Consider the following 25,310-nt stretch of genomic DNA (forward strand, 5'->3'; position numbering starts at 1 on the left):
CACGATTCGGTTCACAGTCACCCGATGTATTTCATCTGCACTGGGTCAACCTATTCCAACGATGAAAATTTTCGTTTGCCTAATCATTTTGTTCGTTGCAGCACGCTTGGAGGTTTGTGACTGAGCTTCAATGTGTCTGTCACATTAATTTACTCAAGTGATGACTCTTTCGTAGGCCAACTCCGACGAAGAGAAGAAAGCACAAGCCAAGGAAATGATGCGAGGTATGGCCGAGGAATGTAAGAAGAAAGAAGGCGCCACCGACGAGGACGTGGAAGCATTGCTCGAAGACAAGACACCGGAAACGGAGGTCCAGAAGTGTTTCCTTTCGTGTTTTCAGCACCAGTTCCAGATTTCCGACGGCAAACGGTTCAACAAGGATGGGTTTATGCAGCTCAGCGCAATGATGTTCGGGGAGGACCAGGAGAAAATGGCCACAGCCGAGGAGATAGCCGAAGAATGCTCCAGTGTGGAGAACGCTGACCGTTGCCAGCTTTCGGTGGACATTAAAGAGTGCGTCGAAAAAGCGATGGACAAAAGGGGAATCAAAATGGAGAAATGAAGCTGGCGACGATCGAATATGTTCTAATGGCTTGGAAGGTTTTGTGACTATTTCAGTATCATATCTTACAATTGTTAAAACGAGCATTGAAAAACTGATTGATTGCTAGCGGCTTAACGAACATTATAAACCAATAAAACCTCTTTATTAACAGAACTATCCAAACGTGTAACTTTGCTGTACCTCTCGGAACAAGGGTTTGCAGTCAATTTTAGCATTGAGTCTAGCACACAGCAAAAACACCCCGGACAGTTTTCGATGCAGTGAGTAGATTTCCTCCGGTGGTGGACACAATCGATGAGCAACCATTACCGGAACCAGTGCAGCAATTTTCTTGGTTGTACTCTGCCGCCCGAATTCAAATTCTCCGTCGACACTGAAAACCTCACCCAGGATTAGGACGGCATCGATGTGGGCGTTTTCCATGGTAGGCGTTTCGTATCCGGTCAGGAAACCCATTTGGCGTGATAATTCCAAGATTCGTTTCCGGTCGTTTCTCGTTGCGGCTTCGATTACCTAGAAAAGATCGTTGATTTGTACTGATCATGTATTGAGGAAACATTACTTCAAATACCAACCCTCATATAGTTATCCATAAACGGTTTTGGGTAGAATCGCGTGGCGCCAAAATCAATCAGCATGATTCGTCTACTTTCCGCATCGTACAGGAAGTTCGACCAGTTGGGATCCGTTTGCATGCAACGGAAGGTAAACAATTCGTTCAGGCACAGCTTCATCACAGATCGGGCGATGTGGTTGCGATGGTCTTGGCTAGAAAAAATCGAAAAGATGAAATAAGGTGAAAATGCATCGAAGCCAAACCTAAAATTATCAGGAGCACAAATCTAGAGAACCAGACAGCGGTTTGAGCTGAAAACTAAATCGATTAGTCACACGCTGGTGGTGACCAATCGATCAAGTTTTCAGCTTGAACGACTGTTTAGTTCTCTAGATTTGTGCTCTTGAAAATTTGAGGTTTACATTTACATCAATAATCCATGGGATTTCCGTGCGATTTCTTATGTTGAAGCTTTTCAATCAACGTGTTCCTTTCAATCGGCTGTTCGAAGTAGACACATTAATATAGTCATGTTTGGAAACGTCTTTTAGATAAGTTTCATGATTTCTAATGGCTTTTAAAGCTTTGAGTAAAGTGTTTCTTAAATTAACAACACAGTGTGTTTCTCTATGATGATTGCAAACCATGTTTATTTAAACCTATTTAAACACTGATGAGAAACTTCTCACATGCCCCAAGTGATTGAAAAATTTATGGTGTTTCAATATTGTTCAATTTAGGTCTACTTTGAATTAGAGTTAGATCTTGGAATCATTAGGTTTTTTATCCTTTAAAATTTCTTCAAAATAAACTTTAACATTCAGTACACATCAAATTATGTTAGAAAAATGCACCATGAAAAGACCGTTCGATTTTGGCAACATGAAATTTTTGGACGAAAGCGCCTTCCGAAGATGTTATATAGCTACTTGTCCTATAACAGTCGAGACAAATCAATGATCGGTATGCATAAGAGCTGCCACCACAGCTTAAAAATAGCTTAGTAGGTTCGCCAGATTTGTAGGTAAAAGGATCGCATAGAAGCTTTCGTTCGTATATAAAGCGCATTTACTCAGCATAAAGCCGTATAAGGAAAGCTTCGAGAATGTTTACATCTGTACTAAATGTTAGTTTTTATTTCGTCGTTCGGTAAACATTTTTCTACCGAAAACGCCCTGTAAATGAAAAACGAACTGAAGTTTCGGTATCGCTAACGAGCTTTACCGAAAAAACTTTAAAAAATAGGAAAATCGTAAACATATTTATCCTTTTATTCCGAAGTCGTCATTACATTTAGCGAAAAACTGTAAATCGTTCAGATTTACTGTAGATTGTAAACTTTTACAGTAGGTACTTCACTACTAGCTCAACAATGGTTTACCGAACAAATTGTAATTTGTTCCAAACACCAAACATGCCGCCAAATTTGTTTCAAAGTGCAAAACGACTCGTTTGGATTGTGTCCGATGATTTTTAAAAGATGTGTTCGTGATCATTTCTTTAAATCTAAGTAGGATGAACAAGACGAGCGTTTGGTTCTTATCCGTGAGCAATTCTCGTTGAAACCAGGCCGCCATCGGCACCCATCGTTAGAATTCCAATTTTATGTCACTGATCGCTAGTTTTCGATAAAACTTAAGGGTGGTCCTTTTTGTTGTCTCAAATTGGTGGACCCCTCGTACGCCAGCTAGCTGAACAGTTTGCGAAAAAGCCCATTTTTTGATAAATCTTGGGTATTTCTTCACGGGATATGTCTCATATTTCGCTTGGAACACATAGCAAACTTAGTGGCATCGTATAGAAAAAGGATATAGCTTTAATTTAAACTTGAAAAAATTTTGGCGGCCTCAATGTGTTTTGACGGTTTTCATTTATTGAATTTATTTATTTATTATTACTGAATTCAAAGATGTGTCAAAGAATTATTCTGTTGTCAGAAATCGCATTAAAAAAGAAAATACCTGTTTAATAACCTGGATTTATAACTAATAAATGAGTATCAGGCTCGGTTCCAGTAGGGACGTAACGTCAGTAAAATGAAGAATAATAAGAAGAAGAGTATACGTAACCTTTTTTATTGGTAGTCTCTAAATTCGACATGCTGAGTGCTATCAAGGTGAAAACTCATTCTACTACTTAAAATCAAGATGGCGTCAAAATCCAAGATGGCCGCCACATTTTTTCACTCAAATTAATACTCCTATTCTTCATCTGTCTCAAATAGTACACCAACGATTGAAAACTTGTTTCTTTGTTGTATGTATGTATGTAGGTAGCCACCAATCCTTGCTTGAGTCTTGCTCTGCATGCGGCTCCACTCAACAGTAAGGTCAAATTTTATTACCAATCTGAATTCAACATATCGCTGTATGAAGGGCCAAAAGGGGGGTGGGGGACCCGTAAGCAGAGACACTTACGCGAAACCCGCGGGAAATAGAGAATCTCCTTCCAGCCATATGATCCAACAGATTGAGTATTAGAATTTGCAATACTTGTCGAGCTTTCCACGGAAAGGTTTGTTAGAAGAAGGGCGCGTCAAATCTTTTACAACTGTTAGAGAGAAAAGTACTAGACGCGAACGACTAACACTTTTCCTCCTGACTCCGATTGGCACTCCACTTCTTTGTCCAGTTGTAAATTCAATGATGCCCTGATGCTCCCTCCCTCCCCAAAACATGATAAATTCAATTTTAGTGATATGTTATATAGTATAACAGATTATAATATATAAAAGTATGATTATAAAAAATGAAAAAAAAAATAAAATGGTAGCAACAATATAATATGACGCAGTGAAACAGCATCTGGATGAATGCAGTATTATATCGGCCGACACATATTTTTCTTTTGAATATTTGTCCTACTGATGATATTTGGCTGGTCGAGGGAAGAATGATAAAAATAAACAAATAATTTGAATAAAAATAAAAATCAGTGATTTGTTAATAAAGTTTCCAGATACATCAGAAACAAAATTCCAGCTTCCATTTAAGGGAGGACAAACAAAATAATATTACATCCGACGCTTCGTTTCATCCGCTGTAGTAAACAAGGATAATTACATTGAAGTCATTTTTAAGTTACAGCATGTAGTGCAAGGATGTTACGGCACATTCCCATAGACTCCGGCTGACACCCTACTACATCGTCCATCTGTGACTTCTCTGATGCTCTAATTAAATACAATAATTTAATATATATATATATATAAAAAATAAAAAAATATAAGATAGCAGTCAATAACCAGGAATCATTGAATGAAAGATTATGTATGTATGTATGTATGTAGATAGTCACCATCCTAGCTTGAGTCCTGCTCTGCATGCGGTTCCACTGTACAGCAAGGTCCATTTTCATTATACATTTCAATTCATGCTACTCCTGTATGAAGGGCCAGGGGGAGTGGCAAACCCGTAAGCAGACACTTACGCGAAACCCACGGTTAAAAGAGAATCTCTTTCCAATTGTATAATTCAACAAATATATTAATGAGAATCGCAGTACTTGACCAGCATTCCACGAGAGCGTTTGTTGGCGCGTCAAATCCATTCCCAACATATAGTTGCATGGGAAACACTCACTCAGTTTTTGTGTTTCTCTCACTCGCTTCCACGCACAGTCGGGAGCGAGAAAGCCGTTTCTCTAACCAAGCCGAACGTTTCAATTTCCAGTGCCCAATCTGCTTCTTCGACGAGCGCCAAGCGAAACAAAAAACGGCAACTGATTGAGTCGCTACCGATTCTAAAAGCCGAAGGCAACCGAATGCATACCGAATGATTGTTTACATTCTGATTCCGTTGGAGTGGCATTCGGATTTGAGTGCTGATGAGTGTTCACTGACTGGCAATCCACACCACGGAATGATTCAGTGAGTGGGAATCCGCTCACTCAGTTCAATGCATTCGGCGAATGGATGCTTAATGCTTTCACTCGTGCCTCGCAGATACAAGTGTATTGGTATTCACTTCTTTCGTGTTCCTTCCGATTCTTGCTTTTACTCAATCGGTTTTGACGCTTTCATGCTACACTCCACCCAGTACGATTCAGCTATCACTGAATGTTCGGTAGCAGCAGATTTTTTGCTATTTTTTATCGGTGGCGTTCGGGTGAGTGAGTGAATTTTCCCATGCTTGATGAGATGTATATAAATAAAAATTGAAATATAGGGTTTTGTTATTGAAATAAAATCGCTCTGTGATTCAGTTTCTATAATCTCTGATATGGTTATCGGTGACACGGATCGCTGTAAGTATTGAAAATTACAATCTACAATTATATAGTGAACACATCTTGGTAAATTATATTTAAAATATGCATGTAAGTCCTACTATGACCTCAGAAATACTGGTTTTCTTCACTTTTGCCATCGCACAATATGCTGATCTGTTTGTTTACAGAAACCAAAATTATGAAATGTAATATAATATAATACAATAGAACATGATATAATGTAATTGAACATAAACATCTAACCATCACCATCTCTGACCCGCTGCTAGTTTTCCTGAAACGAGAGTTTATGTATTAGGAATTTTATTATTTTCTAAAGAATATCGGTACTTGAAAATTGTTAAATTCTCATTATCACTTATTTTGTTAACTCCTGAGAATGAAAGTTTTCCTTAAGATCTTGATTTACATTACATAATAAATAGTCAACTCACCATGATTGGAAATTAAATATCATGAAGTCTGACTACTACAAGCTGGTCTAGATGGCTATACCTATAATCCCTTTACATTTTTTTCTCCTCAACTCGATATTTCTTTTCCATATCAAATTATAAAATAGAAAAGTTTGCTGTAATATAATATAATATAATATAATATAATATAATATAATATAATATAATATAATATAATTTAATATAATATAATATAATATAATATAATATAATATAATATAATATAACGATATATGATATTGTATGAGAGGCTGTTCTTAAGTATGTCACCCTATTATGGGGGAAGGGCTTCGGCAAAGCGTGAACCATAGGATTTTTTTTTTTTTAATATAATGCAATAATATATAACATAAAATACTTTTACCAGTACATACAATATAACATCATATATTACATTACATTATTGTTGCAATGACGTCTCGTGCGGCCTTAAATCTGTTTAAGTTGCTATAATTTAACATCATATAGAAAAAAAAAAACAAACAGAACACTGATGAATAACTATCATTTATAAGAAGAGCTGTCAAACATTTTGAAAAAGGGTTAACAAAATCAGGCTTCTACGTATAATATAGCATAATATAATACGATATGAAATAATTTTAAAAAATACAAAACAATAAAACCCTCGGATAATCTAATATCATGCACATCTCTTAGATTTTCTACACCAGTTAAAATATTGATGAATCAATTCGATCAACGTTTTGGGCCTGCGAAACTAATCAACCGATTTGACGTCACGGCCTGCTTATGTTTGAATGACTGACACACCGCCAAAAAGAAATGAACCACCACTACACCAACGAGCTTATCTCTTCTCTCTATGGACCTATGCACGGGTTCACCATTTGACTTTTTAGCGGTGGTGTTGTTTATGTGACCATGGAACCCAGTGAATTCGGCACCGCTCAAACATCAAATTAGTGAACTCGTGCATCGGTCCATGCACACTAATTCAAATTACATACACATAATTTAGAGAGTGATTTCTTAAAACTGTCACGCACACCACCTTGCCTTTCTTCGAAATCACTCGATAGCACTGGTCATTGTCCAATGAGAATATATACTATATATTCTCATTTGTCATTGCACGCCCCCCAACCGCCCCCCCCCCCCCGCGAACAAAAACACAGAATGTAAAAAACAGTAAACAAGGCTACAACATTCAATTTAGCTGGGATTTGATGATTCCTGGATGACATTTGAACTGCTGCTGTCCAATATGAAACACGATGAAAACGTAGCCAATCGTATCTGTACGCAGCTGCTTGTATGTAGTGACTTTTTGCTCTCCATCAGAATTTGTGCGCATTACCACCATGCCCACTACCACACCGCAGTCATCAAAAAGCTACGGTACGCTTGATTATCATTGTTGAATCAACACTAACAGTTAACATGTAAAACTTCGAGAGAGCTCTAAACTTATCCGCGTCGATAGAAACACACATACACATCAAACTTCCACCCAGTCAATGGCGATGAAAAAAAAAAACTATAAAGCTGCAATCTGCAAACATTAAGTTACAATGCACACGTGATAATTCCATAATATGGAGAACATTCACAATCTTGTGATACCACACTACTTGAACTACACTTTTTTCAATTTGTATCTTTTTGTCACCAAACTTTTCTTAAAAATTCACGAAAATCCAGGCGCGTTTGAGAAATCGACTCCAACGCTTTTCAGGGCTGCCAACGAAAAGGCGATTGAAAACTTGTTTCTTTGTTGTACAAAAAATATTTTTGCATTGATTGCACTCGCCATATACGTTCAAAAATAGTTAGAACATGATTTAGAAAATCGTTCATATCATAGGGTAAATACCTTTGCTCACCTAGTTTTTGTAGCCTATCTTACGCAATTTTTCCTCAGCTTTCTGATAGTGATCTCAGAATTCAAAACTAGCGGTGCGCTAATGGTGAAAAATCGATTTTTCTAACAAAATTAAAAATTGCGGCCGAATTCAAAATGGCGGCCAAATTCAAAAATGGCCGCCAAAAATTTTCAAGTTTAAATTAAAGCTATATCCTTTCTCTATACGATGCCACTAAGTTTGATATGTGTTCCAAGCGATATATGAGACATATCCCGTGAAGAAATACCCAAGATTTATCTAAAAATGGGCTTTTTCGCAAACTGTTCAGCTAGCTGGCGTACGAGGGGTCCACCAATTTGAGAAAACAGAAAGGACCACCCTTAAGTTTTATCGAAAACTAGCGATCAGTGACATAAAATTGGAATTCTAACGATGGGTGCCGATGGCGGCCTGGTTTCAGCGAGAATTGCTCCGTAGTATGATAAGTATATTTTCATGGAAATTTTATTAAAGAGCTGTATTTTAGGTTGGAATTTGCTGTTTCGTTGTTGGATACAATTACCAGTTTACGTCTCGGATTACAACGTCCTATCAAGCATATTCGGGAACATGAAATCAATCCTGCCCCAGGCCCGGATTTGGGGGGGGGGGTGCCGTGGGGCAAATGCCCCGGCCCCCCCGATTAAGGGGGCCCCCCGAGGAACAAAAAATTAAGAACAAAAAACATTTTGAAATACCTTTCAATATTTTCTCTTTGAACATATAACTAAAACGTTTCAGCCAACTTTCCAATAATCAAATAAATTGTTTTTCTTCGCCTAATATCTGAATCTCACAGTATGATTTGATTAATAAATATACTACAAAAAAATATGAATGTTGAGCCCAACATCTTCAAAATTCTTCTCTTATTAGTTTAAAAAAATATTAGAATTTAAAACGCTCTCAATGTTTTTGCATGATCCTAAAAAATTACTTGAAGTGTAAAAGAAATTCTTTTGTGACGCAGTAGTCAGTGTTTTTAAATATCTATTATATTTTGTATGCCATGTTTTCTTTGAATTCAGTATAAGCTTAGCTTTGCTTCAGTAATGGCTTAGCTTTGAATATAATTCATAGAATATACATACGATGCTCATACAAAATGTTAAAGTTTAGGGAACTGTTTAACAGCTTCTAAACGAATCGACTGACCTGAAATTTGAATTACATCTCATAAATAACTTGAAATTAGATTCATATAAAATTGATCAAATTCTATTCAAGAGTTTGGAAGATATTAAAATGTATACTATTTTGAAAAAAATGCCAGAAAATTTAAATTGGAATGTTTTTATTTGATTTGATGTTTAGAAGTAGGCATGGTTTTGCAATTTTTCACTTAGATGGAATGCAAAACTTTGTAGAAGATTATACTTATCGTAAATTGATTGTTTCCAAAAATATTTAAGTATCAAAATATGGAATTTTTATGGCAAAATGTTTAAAAATTTCAAAATCTTAGACGCTTTTGCATACAATTTGATGATTCATTCCCCAGTTCTAATTTGAATTTAATTCCAAAATGCAGTTCAAATTTCAGCTCAATCGGTTTGCTACGAGCAGAGGTCTCCAAACTTGAACATTTTGTATGAAAATCAGCCTAAAGTACCCAATTTATTCTTGCCAGTACTGTAAATATCTTTTTTTTCCAACCGGAGACAAACTTTTTTTTTGCTATTTCGTTTTTTTTAAGGCTCACTCGCTTTACGGAGCCGAAATGAATTTTTTAGTGTATACAATTCTATGACTTTTGCAGTATAAAATTAATACGGGATGGAGCCACGGTATTCGTGGCAACTCGAGGTTAGTGGTCACAATTTTTGAAGGAAAGAACATGGTAGGGATTGGGATCAGGTTTCTCTGCTGCTCATCCGAGAGGTGTATCGTGGTAGCTCGATTTTCGTTTAATGGTAACGGAGAAAAATTGGAAACTTGTATTAAATTGAATCAAAAAGAGCTTTGGACTATAACGGCTTTGTAGATGTTTAGCAATTTTTCACTCTATGCAAATTATATAGAAGCCGAAACACAAGCCAGTCTTCTACGAATTGAAATATTGAACGGAAAAATCACCTAAAAGCTCTATTGGAAAACTTGAAATCAGTTGAATTTAGCTGACAATGAATATAACTCACAACCCACTTTTCATTTGGGCCACTCATATTTTTGGACCGACCATTTCGTTCAAAACTCAAATTCAATTACGTTGGTTTGTGAATTCCAAAACGTGCTGAATTTTTGTATAAAAGGGCCCCCTTTATGAGATCTGACCCGGGCCCCCCGAAGGGCAAATCCGGCACTGTCCTGCCCTACGAAGTTTTATTGTACTTCTGAACTTCAGACTGTAGAATAATATACTTATTTATACATGAAGTGAAGACGAATATGAATACCCAAAATAAATCAATTTGTTTCATTTACCATCAATATGAATTTTCTTTTTTATGTTTTTTTTAATCGTCTGGAACGAAATACTGACTGCTTGCTGATATCAACAATAATTTCGGTAATTAATTTTACAATTTGCTCGGTAATCGTTAACGAAAAGTTTGTAATATTTTGAAAGCTGTGTTTTGATTTAAATTACTGATCGTTCGGTTTGGTAATTCTTAACTTTACCGAAAGCATTACTGAGCGCTCAGCGGTTTATATTACCGGTAAAAAAAAATACCGGAGTCGGTGATATTTGGTCCAAAGTAGTCAAAATTTATGAAAATTTTCAAATTTTCCCGTACCGTTATCTGTATATGATGGTAATGCATCACAACTGCACTTGAAATTATCATTTAAAATTATTCCCAATTTATTAAGAACCATTCAAAACTGCGCAGAGTTAAGGTCTTAGGTGCGCTGAATAACGACATTTTACGGTACAATCGCCGTTGTGGAAAATGGCGCAGCTGTTCAGTAAGACCAAGCTGAGGGTCATTTCTTCGATTCCTACTGGTCGAGGATCTTTTCGTTATGCAACTTTCTTGACTACCCCTCGTAACAGCCACACGATATGCACATGCATAAATGGTCAATTGTCATAGAAAGCTCTAGTTAATAACTGAGAAGCAGGCTCTGTCCCCGTTGGAACGTAATGCCAGAAAGAAGAAGAACATTCTAGGATTCAGTTTTATAACAAATGATTCAATTTTAGAGTGAGATTCTGGGGAATGCTGTACAATCACCGTAACCTCTTGACTTACCTCATATTGAAACACTTATCCATGGGAACTCCCGGCACCAGTTCGGTCGTGAGAACATTCTTCGACGTCAAGCTTTTGATCACCTTGGGCACTCGGAACTCCGGCATATGTTGAATCATCTCGCCAAATCGTTCCGTATACTCCGCCTCCCTTACGTAGTCCACCTCCCAAGCCAGCTCCCGTTTCGCAACCGCCACCACATTATCGATAAAATCCCCTTCGGAAAGACGTCCCATACCTTCAGCATCGAGACCAAATTATCGATATCGCTTTCGATGCTCCTAGCAACTCCCGGATATTGAATCTTAATGGCAACTTCCGTCCCATCGTGCAACACACCCCTATGAACCTGACCGATGGATGCCCGCTGCGAATGGCTTCTGATCGAAACTGGCCAGTTTCTTGCGCCAATGCATCGCCCAGTTCGCTAACCATCTGCCGCTCCACCTGCCAATCGGGCATGTAATCCGCTGCCTGACGAACCCTCTCGAAGGCATTCACAGCTGCGGAGACACCACGTTCGAGTCCTGAATACTGAGAATCTGCCCAAGTTTGAGAGCAGCTCCACGCACTTCGCACAACGTGTCCACGATTCGTTCAGCATTGTTAGGACTGAACAAGGCTTCTTTGGGATCGGTAGTGCCACCAGTCCCAATGCGCTTTTGGTAAGCTCGGCTCACGGGTGCCGAGTCCCAGTCCGGCGAAGAGCCCTCCGAAAGAGCGAAGTCGAGCCACACGTGACGACGGCACTTTCCGCTGCTTGGCGACTGTGCTCAGCTGAGGTAGTTCAATTGGTCCGGCAGGTGTCGGAGGTTTCAATTGGTACGTTTGGTTTGTAAGAAGCTACCAAGTTGATCATTTTTGGACACCTGTTCTTGGTCCCTTGGTTGCGGTTGGCGGTACTTTGATTTCGTGCGTCTGTTGTGGCGGAGGGATTGGTGGGTCGGCCAAATCCTGTAACTTCTTCGGTTCAATGGTTTGCGTTTATCTCCGTCGAGGGATAAGTTTACTTGTCGGTTTTTGCTATGCTCCGAAAGGATAGCCTCCAGCTCTTTGAGCGTAATTTGAGATATGTCTAGATTGCCTGGAAAATGAAGATGAAAAAACGAGGAGACTATTAACGAATCGTATGGTGGATTGATAAAGTCTGTTCAACTGTATTTTCTGATGAACAGTTTTGATTAACAGAATATCCTTTGTCCTGATTTAGGGGTTTTTCTTCTTATAATTGGCATTACGTCATCACTGGGACAGAGTCCTTCTTCTCAGCTTAGTGTTCTTATGAGCACTTCCACAGTTATTAACTGAAGCTTTCTTTGTCAAAGTTGCCATTGTTTGCATTCGTACATCGTGATGCCAGGTACTTAGAGGTAAAGCCAGGTCCCAACTGGTGGGGAACGTGCCTTTGGAGCCGGCCTTCTGATGGTCGACTTTGGCATCGTCAAACCCTGTGATCTTGGCCAGGAAAAACGGGGTTATGGACTTGTCTCAAGTATTTCTCCAGGGATTACTAAAGAACAATCTCTTCAAGGACTACTCCAGATAGTTTATTGCAGATAAGACATGTATTATGTTATGATTTTTTATAGCTTAGGAAGTCTGCTATCGGCACCGGCACCCTATTACTGGACTTTGACTATACCCATCGTTTCGTGAATTTTGTGTAAATAAAATCATCTGAATAAGATACCAAAAGTCGTAAATAATAGATGATGAGATTAATTTTAGACCTGAAACGTTTTAGGCCTGAGTGAAAGCAAAAATTCTAAAAACCTTCACCGCTCAGCGAATTCTTAATGGATTCAAAAGATTTTTTGTCAGTATACTGGCACACATATCTAGTTCTAGAAGTGGACAGAGGAACGCGGAAATATTCCTGTTGGTCGGAGTTAATTGGTGGATTACTGGGTCAGGTCGGTGTGAGAAGGGTACTGTGCGTTTGTGCCCCTGGAGGTAGGCAAATTTCGAGACACAGATAATTTCCGGAATCGGTTATAATGTGGCTACTATATGACGGAATTTTTAAGAAAAATTGCATCAGAGTAAACCTTTGCGAAACGATTGAATTGGATAACTATGAGTTTTGCATTTGATTAATCCTAAAAATGACCATTTTCGGGTCCCGGGACGCCTCAAACTTACGTTAAAGTGGCCAATTTGTATCTGAACATCTGTTCCAAGCTTATGGGAACACATTTTAGTGCAAATTACGTTTGATTTCTACTTTTCGAGCATCGAAACGGTTTAGTATCCACCAAATCTATAGCCGGTTCTTCCGGGCATTACATCCGAATGGCCACATCCGGTATATTTTAAACGGTGCAAAACTCTTTACTTATAATGTTGAATGTCAGATCTTAATGAATTTATGCCAAATTAAATGATTGTCATTGCAAAATATATAAAGGTAACTTGGCAATGTCTCAAAAAACAGCAATTTTTACCCGACTTGACCCCAGTGACCCACCGGAATAACTCCCGGCCACAGGAATATTTCCGAGTTCCTCTGACCATTTTAAAAACTAGATATGTGGGCCAGTGAACTTGCCCAAAAAAATCATTTGAATCCGTTAAAGAATCCTCTGAGCAGTGAGGCTTCAGTATTTTTGCTTTCATTCAGGCCTATATGGGTTAATAAAGTCCAAAATTAAAAAGTGTTCAGTTGAAATCAAGACTATATGATTCATCGAGACTTGGATAATAATAGCAAAGATTATATTGATTCTTTTTCAATTTGGCTGAAGATATTTCCATTGAATAAATTTGAACGACGGTCAATTTTGAAGCAATTAGCAAATCGATTAATTATTTTATTTTATTGTGTAGGAATTTTCTTATTTCATACCTTTATTGATAGAAAAAATGATACTTTAGCGACTGGATTAAACAGCATGCAACAAACAATTGTTTTCGTAACGGTAAAGGAACCAAACAATTCAAGACTAACAATTCAAAAGGCCCTCATCTCCCAAAAAGTAAACAATGAGAAAAATGCAATCTTGTTTTGTCAAACAATAAATCAAATTTAAATTATGAATTTAAGCATTTTATGTTATTTTATCGTCAGAAAAGTCGATGGATAAACTGATTTATAGCTATGAATATTCATTACTAATCATTTTAGCAAAAAAATCCTGCTAAAAAAACGAGTCAAAGAATGAGGCCCTTTTATTTCACCAACAAGCTATGCAGCCCCTTTCATTTGTGCCCATAGACGCCGGCCGACGCTGATGAGGCCTGTGAGTTGACGCCTTTGTTTACTTTAAAATGTGTTGAGGCCTTCTAGTTGTGGCTTGTTTTTTCATCATCTTCAGATGTGGCCTTTTGAAAATCATTCAATATTCATGAATAAATACGATAATTGAAGTGTAGAAGAGTGTTACGTGGTAAAGCAAGGTACATGGGACTTCCACAGCAAGAGGAGATTCGTGCGGTCGATTAAGTATGTGATTTATTCAATCATCGTCATCGATAAACATACATGGATGTGCTAAGCGAGAGTGGTCGTCGAGCAATTATATGGAAATATTTGTCAATTGTAGTAATATTTCAATTGAACGTTATGTTTCATGTAATTGTAACGGAAAATCGTGTTGTTATCAATAAGTCGTGAATTACAGACATGCTGACACAGGTATTATTAGGTAGTATGATACAAAATACATCACTTCACAGGAACCCGATGAACAAATTTGATTATGTTCGCTGTTGAGACTATGCGCTGTGTAACAATAATACATGGAGCGGAGCGGCTGAAGTATAACTTGTATCTGCTTAGTAAATTTGAAACATTTTTTCGTAATTTTAGTTGCAATTTTGATGTTTTGTTCAATAGGCCTCAACTCGGTTTCAAGTAAATCATTAGAAATGGGCCTTTTTGGGAAAGGCCGCATTTGCGATTAATATCCTAATTAATCGGGAAATGAGATGGGGCCTTTTAGAAAAAATGATATTTTTTCAACTTTCATGCATATTTTTGCATGACTATTGTAATGTTACAGTAAGAATAGGCTCTTATACACTTAAATCAGCAGAAACCCGGTTTGTTTACATTTTGGACTTGAGGCCTTTTCACATTGTTGGTCTTGAATTGTCCTAGCGTTGATTTAATCAGCTGTTTCAACTAGTCTTTGCAGACAAGGGAGCAATTGTTTCAGAAAAGCACATGAGCTTCACTCTCGGTCCAACCTAACAACTTTCAGAATTAGCTGTATGAACTTCCTCGAGGCTAATGTTTTGGTTTTCTTACTTTATAATTTTACTGATCCAGATATTGACAATAGTGACGACTTCCTTTGGAAGTGAAGTAAAGCCGTTGGTCCGAGATGAACTAGCCCAGGGCTAAGAATCTCGTTAATATAAAATGAAAACAGCTTCCGTCTAACACAGGCTACTGACTGATGGCACTTAAGCGTTATTTGTACAATTCTTACCCATAGTCATCTCCAACTGCAGGGTGTGTGATGTGCTTGTTCTTCAACATTTGATACAATATTAGTTTCAGTACCTGATAGTAAAATCCTGAAAATGTATGAATTATCGAGTATCTTCGTCTAAGATCATTCCAAGACATAGAGCGCTGTAATTTGAACATGTTTTTTTAGAAAGCTGTAACAGTTTGCTGTACATTAAGGTGAAACAGTTTGGAAATCAAACTTCTAAGATTCACTAAAAACTTCAAAGGCACAAATCTCGTGAAGAAAATATCCCACAACAGTGCACTTTTTATTTTTGGCTTTGTGAAATAGCAGAAAGCTTAAAATAAGAAGATTGGGAACGTTTGCCAACTATTCTCTCCAGTTTTGTGTCTTTGAAAACGTGAGTTGGGGGGAGAAGTCAGCCATTGTGCCGGCCAATCTTTGGATTCCGAGATGTTTTACCTTAACCGGAGGAGAGTTTTAAAGTTTTTATTACAACTTTGAAGTTCTCATTTGTAAAGAAAAGGATTTTAATTGAAACTGAAAAAATTAGATAAATTCGTATGGATTTTTCTACCAATTATAAAAATAACATAATCCTATGTCTACACTTTTTTTATTAAATTTATGGAGGGAATATTTGGAGTATGATTAAAACTTCTAATTGAACTTTAACACTTTACTTTTTGCAAAAATAAAAATACTAAAATCACTAAGTAAGGCGAGCCTTACCTTTAAACTCTAATATGTGTTGCTTATCTTGACAGATCGGCCTATTTCGCCTGCGACTTACAGACTTCTTCAGTGTCTAGTGCTCGACTTGTTATAATCCCTATGTCATAATACCTCTGTTCGAATCGTTTTGGGATTTGTATTTTAAATTTAAAATCGTTTATGTCAAAAGCCACAATTGAATTGTATTTTACTTTTTTTTCAACTTCTCGGAGGGCAACTCTAGATCCGGGGGCCCGGGGCATTTGCACCCCCCAAATCTGGGCCTGATTCCACCATACATTCCTCCAGGGATTCTATAAGAATTATTTAAAGCATTTTTTAGGATCCCTCTACAAAATTTCTTAAAGGAATACCTCCTAGAAACTGTTTACGTGAATTATCCCAAGGAATTTTTCAAGGTAATCTTCCATGAATTCTCTCAGTAATTTACTTTAGAGATTCGTTCTGGCTTTCTAAAAATTCCGCTGATGATTCAATCAAGAATTGCTCTAGAAACTCCTCGGAAGATTGCCCATGGATTCAGGAATTTGTCAGAAGATAATCTAAGAATTTCTCTAGGGATTACATTAGAAAAATCTCTACTTTTAATCCTCTGGGAAAATTCCTTCATGGATTCCTTCAAATATTTCTCCACGGATTCCTCCAAGGATTATCCAGGGAATTCTCCAGAACTATCTCAGCAGAAATTTCTTCAGGAATTCCTCCCGCATAACCTTCACCCTGGTAAGCTTTCATTGATTACCGTAATCCGGGGTAACATTGATCGATGGTCATTGCGTAAAAAGTTAGAGCCAACTGTTAACGATGAAAATATTTTCAATGCATGAATGGTGATTCTCTTCCATCTATTCATGAGCCTAATAAACATTAAGGGTTTTACGAATATTGAGTAACGTTCATGCGTAATTTAACAACTTTTGGGCCAAATGATTTTCATGATTATGGAATGACACGATCGAAGAATCATGTCTCACATAAGTGCTGAAAACGATATGAGCAAGAGAAATTGCTATTGTTAACTAAAAACCACATCGCCGAAAACGTTCCGTTGTCAAAACTTTCATAAATATGTTCAGTTTAGCATAATTCTCAAAATACTATAGAGAATGCAGAATTTCCTTAGGAAATTGCCTACCTTCAGGAGTATTTCACAATCGGAAGTGTTTTTGAAATAATTCAAAAAGTAGATGACTTGTAAGTATTTGGCCTTCATATTCGGCTTCACGGGACCATGATTTTGGTATGTAATGATATTTTCAATGGTTTCCGGGTCATTTGGCCGAATTCCGTTTGGGCGAAATTGAAATCATTAGAGAACAACAGTTAACATACATTTGTAATGAATTTCAAAGCTGAATTTCAAAGAACAGTTTATTCTGAAAGAAGCATAAATCATCATTGATATACAGCTCTTTAGTGCTAGTTCAAGGAACAGTCAATGCAAATATTCTCTTGATTCTCTGCTAGCAGTAATAGCTGCCAGCATAGGTTTTCGCATTGCGTTTTGTAGTCAGCTTTTGACAGTTACTAAAACGGTTTACGACTTATTCGTCTTTCTGTAGCATCAATTTGCTTTAATTCTTCTGATAGTACTTAGTAAACTAAGTAATTTCTAGTAATCACCAGTTTAGCTTCTTCTTTTCACAACGGAGAAACAGTTAGCTTCTTTAACGTAGTGTTCAGCGAGTCGTTCGGTTTAATTTCTTAATAAGATTCTATAAACGTATCATAAGTCTTAGTTCTATTCCCTTTGAAAAATATTAAAATATGAAAGAACAGCCTATGATCAAAAGAAGAAACATCTCTTATAAAATTTAAGCTAGTGTAATGCAAACAATTATTATATCAGTATAACTGTAAAAGATTGCCGTTGATTTAAAAAGGTAAAATTCCCATTTAAAATATAAGCTTAATTATTGCCCAATAGTAATAAACCAATACAAATTCAAAGAATAGCCTATGTTTAATAGAAGAAAAAAATCTTATGAAATTATCAAAAACTATGCAAACCCGAGCACACCGTTGGTAGCCCAGAGACGAACCAACCATAAACCAACCATAAGAGTCTTGACGCGAGTTAACAACTTCGTCCTGAATGAATGGATAGTTTTAATTGTTCTCTTGGAGCACTTCTATAGCGACCCACCACATCATACAGATCGATAAGTTAACTGGTAGATTAGGGCCACACTTATAAATCCTACATAACAGCGTTGAAAACATTTTTTTTTTGTTCTTGATTCGGCCAAACGATCCATTCTGCCAAATGACATTCGGGCCAAATGGCGTTCGGCCAAACGGCATTCGACCAAATGGCCGGAAACCATTTTCAATATTACCGAACGTTGTTTTACATGGGTGACCAATGATACCTCATATCAGCAATATAAAAAAATCACTTTTTTTAAACATGCTTTAAACTTTCAGAAAATATAATACAGTATGTAGACACGAGCAATGGGTGTCAGTATTTGCTTTAAAAACTTGCAACATATGCTTTTTTGAATGAATTGTTTAAGAAATATCAAAAAAAAAAATCAATGTTACCCCGGATTACAGTAATTCAGAAATTTACCCAGGTAATCCTTCAGAGATTCCTACACGAATTTCTCCAGAGACTCCGCCAAAGATTCTTTGAAAAAAATCTCTCCAGGGTTTCCTCAAGAGATTTACCCAGCAATTTCTTCAGAAGTTTCTCCAAAAATTACAAGTTACCGTTTTGATTCATATTACGGACAGCTTCAAATTCCAGACACTGTCGTTTGTATGGGAAAACATTTTCACACGAAATGTTTCAATTTTCGCCGTCCAAAAGTTCTCATTTTCGAGGCTCGTTTTATTAGGTTTTTTCCATAAATATCATTGCAAATTTATAATGCCCAACTACCTTAGACGTCTCTTAAGTGGTTGAACGATTTCAATTGATGATTTGACCGTTCCATTAATGATTATCATGAGCTGTCCGTAATTCGAATCAAAGCGTCCGGAATATGAGGCAAAAGTGAGGGAGTGTCCGGAATAAGAATCATGAAGAGGCCACACGTTTTGATTTAATTAAAATTATTCAAGTTGCGGACGCGTATTCTTTGCCCACCATCCGAAAGTTAAGGGCTTCCGACGCTTGATAACGCTAAAAATCATACAGAATGATTTATTTTGTATGGTCCAAGCTGGGTTATACTTCACTGAGGCCTTAAGTGTCCGTAATATGAATCAAAACGGTATTCCTGGAACTTAGAAGAATCTTTGGATTGATTCTTGTAAGCGATTTTCTTGAAGAATTTTTATAAGGTAATTTTTTTTTTCTATCTTTATTAACGAGATTTTTAGCCCTGGGCTAGTTTCATCTCGGGACCAACGGCTTTACTTCCCTTCCGAAGGAAGTCGTCACTGAAATTTTTAGTGACTATGTCGGGGATGGGATTCGATCCCAGGTCCTCGGCGTGAGAGGCGAGTGTTCTAACCACTACACCAAGTCCGTCCCCCTAAGTAATTTATTGTAGAAGCCCTGGAAGAATTTATTGTAATTTATTGTAGAAGCCCTGGAAGAATTCTTGGCGAAACCTCTGAAGAATTCCTGGTGGAATACCTGAAGGTATCCATGACAAAATCTCTGGAATAACTCCTGGAGAATTCTCGAGAGGTGTATCTGGGGAAATTTCTGCAAGTATGCTTGGAGGAATTTCTAGAGATATCACTGGAAAATAACAGGATTAATTCTTTAAAATCTATGAAGGGATTCCCGGATAAAGCCAAAGTACTTGGCTGTAGAGATGTAGTGATTGAGTAGAGATTTTCCTGGAGGAGTCCTTAGAGGAATCGTCCAAGAAATCTCTGAAGGAATCCCTAGAATAATTGCTTAAAAAGTTCCAGAGAAATGCTTGGAGAAAAATTTATACTGGAGGAACCTATGGAGGAATCACTGGAGTAACTCCTTGTAAAATCTCTAGAAGAATCCTTGTAGAGATTTTTCTGCAGTAATCCATGGAATAATCTTTGGTGGAATTCCTAGAGAAACACCTGACAGAATTCCTGGAGGAATTGCTGAAGGTATCCTGGAGTCCTGTCGGAACCGGTCCAAAAAATCTAGTAACGATTAAAAGTTCTCCCTGGAGGAATTTCTAGAGGAATCTCTGGCGAAATCCCTAGTGGAATTACTAGAGGATTTCGCCAGTGTAAGGATAACGATAGCGATTATCTTAAAGGAATTCCTAATACAATCTCTGGAGGAACCTTCGAAAGAATTTCTGGATAAATGGCTGGTGGAAACATTGGAGATATTGCGGGAGGAGCTATTGATGAAATCCACGGAGGTTTTCCTGAAGGAATTATATTTGAACTCCCCTTAGCCGCGAGAACGAAGAGAATTTGTGATGTTGGTAGCAACGTTAGCTACAGCACATAAAGTAGAATGTGCAGTGGTTTTAGAGAATCCTAATTTTAACACTTCCACTCATTCACTAACCAACCAAAGAACGAACTAGGTCCCGTCAAAAATGGCTCAGTCAATAAGATTATGCTACAATATATATTCTATACTGTTAAAGTTGACTTAACAATGAATAGAAATGCACTCAAAATAATTTTCTTCACAAGATTACTAAGATAGATAAATAGATATTAAGTATCCTATCGTAATCGATACTATTTTGTTTTGGTTTTCTTTTCCATCACCGACATATAAATAAAAATAATTAATGATATTTTTTAACGAATTTTGGGTACATTTTTATAGTGTTAAAATTAGTGATTTTCTAACTAATTGTGACAAAGATACAGGGGATAGGCAAAATCATTAAGATAGGCAAAATTTTGCCCAAATTCAAATGCTTGCAACTGTTTGAAAATATGATGAAATTTGATGCATCTGGAGGCATTCGATGGCAAATTTGGAACTAGTTTCAGTAATATGCCTGGCCATGCATATTGGCCACCGGACACCGAAGATGTTCCGGATTTTCCGAGGTCATGTCCAAATTACATTTTTTTCTGCCGATTGTAATTTTTTGCGGTGTAAAGTTTTATAGATGTTGAAATTTTTCCAAGAAACAAGAATCAATTCAAGAGTGAATGCAGGTTGATGCATTAAGATTCGTTGGAAATCTTCAGAGATATGGACTTTTCTGTAAAACTTATTTCGGAATATATGATCAGTCACGTTTGTATTTCCAATCATGTAGGTATATATCAATCAAAACTATATCCAAGTGAGCATCAAAATATTCATTACCATTAGATGCTCTGACCACTCTACAGTAATTACCTCTAGAGAACCTGATTTCTCAAGTCAGCTCTAATTAGTGGTTCCGATTTTTTGTTTGGATAACAATTAATGCAAAGTAAGTAAGCAATTAGTGGGCCGTTTCCCAAATACAAAAAGTAAATATAAAAGGCGCGATGTTTTGTCCACATCGTCAATTATGCAAAAACATTGATTAAGGTACCGCGGGGTAAGTGGGTAAATGGGGTAAGTGAAAACAATTGATATATTTTACTGAATATGTGAATTAACGTTTTAAATTCATGCGTAAACCTTTGAGGCATTACGAGAGGTAAGAGATTTCTGAGATTTTTCAGCCATTTTTGCATAATACAGCGAAAAATTGTTACCTGTCAACTGTTACTCCGTAACAAGTTGGCGGCGTACAATCTTATTTTAATTTTTTTCAGTGGAAAAAGTTGCGGAAAATAATTTCCTGTACCACTTCTTAGTTGTCCTCTGTGACAGTTTCAAACCGCAATAAAAAAAGTTTTAGAACTAATTCGACGTAGACCTAAAAATAACTAGATTTAAACACCGTCAATTTTGTTATCAGGTGGGGCAAGTGAAAAGTTTATCATTAGAGATTGAATTTGAGTTTTCCTACTTAAGTAACCATAAGTAAACATGGTTCGCAATTATCATAGAAAAACATAACGTGCTGATAATTCAAAAAACACTATACTCAAGCGTTGAAAGCTATTACAAATCATGGAACTTCTCTAAAAGATGTTGCCAAACATTACAATATTAATATGTCTACTTCGGGCAGCCAATTAAAAGGAAGACGTTGATTGAAAAGTTGCAATATAAGAGAACACACGGAAATCTCGTGGAATGTCTATGTAAACTAGTTCAAAACATAAAAATGGGGTATAGGTCTATCCACATAAAAAAGATTCTAAATACGTTATTGAAGAATTCCGTTCGATTTCTCCCGAAGAGTTACCCGACGTCATATTCGACTTTCTCGAAAAAAAAAATAACGAGCGGTGGAAATTCTACAGAGCAGAAATGCAATTGCTGTCCTATAATGTAAGAACTAACATTGGAAATGTTGCAGTTATAATGTTGTCGAATCATTTCAACTAACATAACTGAACAGAAGAAAATTCAAGTGAAAAGAATAACATTTTCTTTGTTTACATGTTACTTGTGTTATTGTTCATTGGGAAGCCTTAAGAAATGTTAAAGCTAATAGAAATCGTGAATATAACCTTTTGTTTTTGAAATTATTGTTCAAAACGGTAAACTTTTCACTTGCCCCACGTTTAGGGCAAATGAAAAGTAAGGAGACATTTTTCAAAAACTTTTTCTGTATTTTTTTCTTTAATTTTTCATAAAAATTAATTTCAGCATGCTGCTTATATTTAGTGGGAGTCAAGCTAAAAAATATACACGGCCTCATTTGTTTCAATTTTAAGTCTCTAGAATTTGAAGAATCTCAACTATGCGAATTCCATTACCCACTTGCCCCACGGTACCTTACCTCTAAAAATTGTTACGGTTTAAGCTTACCAATATCCGATGTCCGTCCCGCGGCTGCCGACTGATCTTGTTCCTGTGCCTGCTGACCAAACCCTCCGGTGAACCTAATCGGTCCCGTCGTTCCACCAATGCCACCGGGGCCCGTCACCTTCGGCAACGAAATTGCGGCTAGTTGCTTCAATCCTTCGGCCACCACAGCTGACCGTTCCAGGGTCTCCTTCAGCAGTCCTCCGGCCTTTTCCAACTCTACGTTGGGATTCTGGAGAAGCTTCTTTACGGTGTCCTCACTCTGCTTCAGTTGCTGCTCGAGCAGTTCCCGAACACTGGAATTGGCCCACAGGTGACGGGCATATTCGCTATGCATTTTGCCGGAAGCTTCCGCTACGATTTTGAGGGCACGCAACAGCGCTAATGCATCCTGAGCCCGAGACATTTTCCGTACACTTTTTAAAGCTTATACAATAAGGAACTGTTTATCAAAAACACTTTCGATTGAATACTCAATTTCAATAAACTAAAAACCGAGCGCGAATTTCACAACATTCGGCACTATGTGGCTAGCCAGTACAAGCCGGCGAATCGAGTGGTTAGATAACTCCTAATGAATGGAACGATAGAACGGGACTGACTGGATGACAGATCCACTCGGGTTGCACTTGTGTAAAGGGATATGAGCGCGGTCACTAATACCAACACAGAGCACCGTCTAGACGTCTGATCATAACGGAACATGCTTGTAAACAAAAAGGCACTCACAGAGTGGGCATCCGTACACTCCGTTTAAGTTATAATTTTACAATAATGTTCAACCTATCCCATCACAGTATTAATGTAAATTTTATTCAAAAGATTAAAAAAAAAAGTAGTTTTAGACACAATATTACATGAGTATAAACTAGGGCATCATCCGTGGTTCATCTTTCATTCGGTATGTTTGGTCGTCGCGTCGCGACGTCGCCGCCACCGCCGTCGTCGCATCAGTCGATGAGATCACAAAACACGGTGCCCCGACAGACCGTTATTATATAAAAAAAATGTTAAAAAGTTAACCAAACAGATCTTAATTTATAACTGTTGCCGTTGCTATAATTAGAAATATTCACTACCGTCAGACGGGGTTACTTTTAATTCCGGGGGCTACTTCGGACATTCGTGTTTTTAATTTATTTGCAGCATTCTGGGCTATTTTGTGTCTTCAGCACTTTCATTAACCAAAACATGCTCTACAACCAGACATGAACTTTTTTTGGAACAACATCAACAATAACAAGATAAACAGGAAAATATATTAAAAAATTCCGAACACATATTCACAATGCACAAAACATTTGCTATGTAAACATTGCTTGAACTTTTTACATATCGTGGAAAATTGTTGAGAACGTCACAAAACTATCAAATCGCCATGTTTCATAAAAAATTGTGATAATTTTATGTTGAAAATTGTTGTGTTACAAAAATAATTGATCAAAGGTCTTCATTTTACGACTTTTATTTTATGTTAAAGTATTGGTTTCTATATTTTACAACAAATAAAATAAACCAAAGATTCTGGAAAGTTAATAGTCATCAAATTTATATATTTTATTACGTATTGATAGTAAACTCAAACCATATTCCTTGAAAAAATAATTCTCGGTCATATTTAACATGAATCCGTAGTACAAAACATTTTCATTCTTCATCTGCTAAAAATAAACTACCATTAAGCCATCCCAAAACTATTGAGAACCAAAATAATTACAAAAGTAAAATTTGAATTGCCTACGATCTTGCGAAACATTATTCTTGTACTTCATGCATTTCACTTTAAAATAAAATTACTTTTAGTTCCAGGAATTGATGAGATCCTTCTACACATCATTAAAATAACACTTAGAATTTTAACGGATGTTAATCATTATTAATCAGACCTTATTAATCGTCGCAGTACTTGGTAATTGCATCATTTGATTGCGTCAACTTAAACAATCAAGCATTCGTAGCTGACAGTTTTATTTAAAAGAATGTAAACTTGAAATTTCATACTAGAAAATAAACACAAAAGCCATATTTTGCTGAAAAATGTTATATAGGTATGTGTTTTTTTCGCGCTCTACAATTTTCTTGATCATGTGTACCAACGAAAAACGTTCAACAACGTCATAATAGACGTTAATCTATAAAATCAGTTCAAAATTTATGCGAAAATAATCATTTGTTATCAAATCGTATTGCTTTCTAAAAGTGTCCAAAGTAGCCCCATTTTTGTCTTGAAGGACACATATTTTTCGCTATTCAAGCATTTTTTTTATTTCTTGATGGATTTGCTTCCTATTTTGCACATATGTTACGTACACATACAACTAAGATATATGCAAGAATTATCGAAATCCATCCATAATTCTTAGAGCTACAAATCCTCAAAGTTGAAGAATGTGGAAATAATGTCAAAAGAAGCCCCGTTTGACGGTACTGACTATATTTACCAGAGAGGCTTATGTATGTTTCTACATGGCTCAAACCAGTAAGCTAAATTTAATGGAATGAAATCTAAGA

The 25,310-nt window shown here is 36.9% G+C and overlaps 2 protein-coding genes across 2 annotated transcripts; one reads left to right on the forward strand and one right to left on the reverse strand.

Annotated features, from left to right (window-relative positions):
• On the forward strand, nucleotides 1-721 carry LOC5563606 (general odorant-binding protein 19d). Its single transcript, XM_021849533.1, has 2 exons — nucleotides 1-112; nucleotides 176-721. The coding sequence occupies exons 1-2, from the start codon at nucleotides 62-64 to the stop codon at nucleotides 560-562; spliced, it is 438 nt and encodes a 145-aa protein (XP_021705225.1). The 5' UTR covers nucleotides 1-61; the 3' UTR covers nucleotides 563-721.
• On the reverse strand, nucleotides 628-23,205 carry LOC5563635 (atypical kinase COQ8B, mitochondrial). The gene is given in 10 exon segments (XM_021849532.1): nucleotides 628-1,078; nucleotides 1,141-1,333; nucleotides 10,872-11,085; nucleotides 11,088-11,235; nucleotides 11,237-11,284; nucleotides 11,286-11,374; nucleotides 11,377-11,551; nucleotides 11,553-11,713; nucleotides 11,716-11,955; nucleotides 22,803-23,205. Coding segments are annotated over 10 exon segments (2,031 nt in total). The 3' UTR covers nucleotides 628-718.
• Between the last annotated feature and the right edge of the window lie 2,105 nt (nucleotides 23,206-25,310).

The sequence above is a fragment of the Aedes aegypti genome, chromosome 3 (assembly GCF_002204515.2).
Source record: "Aedes aegypti strain LVP_AGWG chromosome 3, AaegL5.0 Primary Assembly, whole genome shotgun sequence".
NCBI lineage: Eukaryota > Metazoa > Arthropoda > Insecta > Diptera > Culicidae > Aedes > Aedes aegypti.

Excerpts from the sequence above, each read along its gene's own strand:
- LOC5563606 (XM_021849533.1), top strand. The coding sequence starts at position 62 with ATGAAAATTTTCGTTTGCCTAATCATTTTGTTCGTTGCAGCACGCTTG. Across the intron at positions 113-175 it reads TCGTTGCAGCACGCTTGGAG|GCCAACTCCGACGAAGAGAA; the intron begins GTTTGTGACTGA and ends ACTCTTTCGTAG.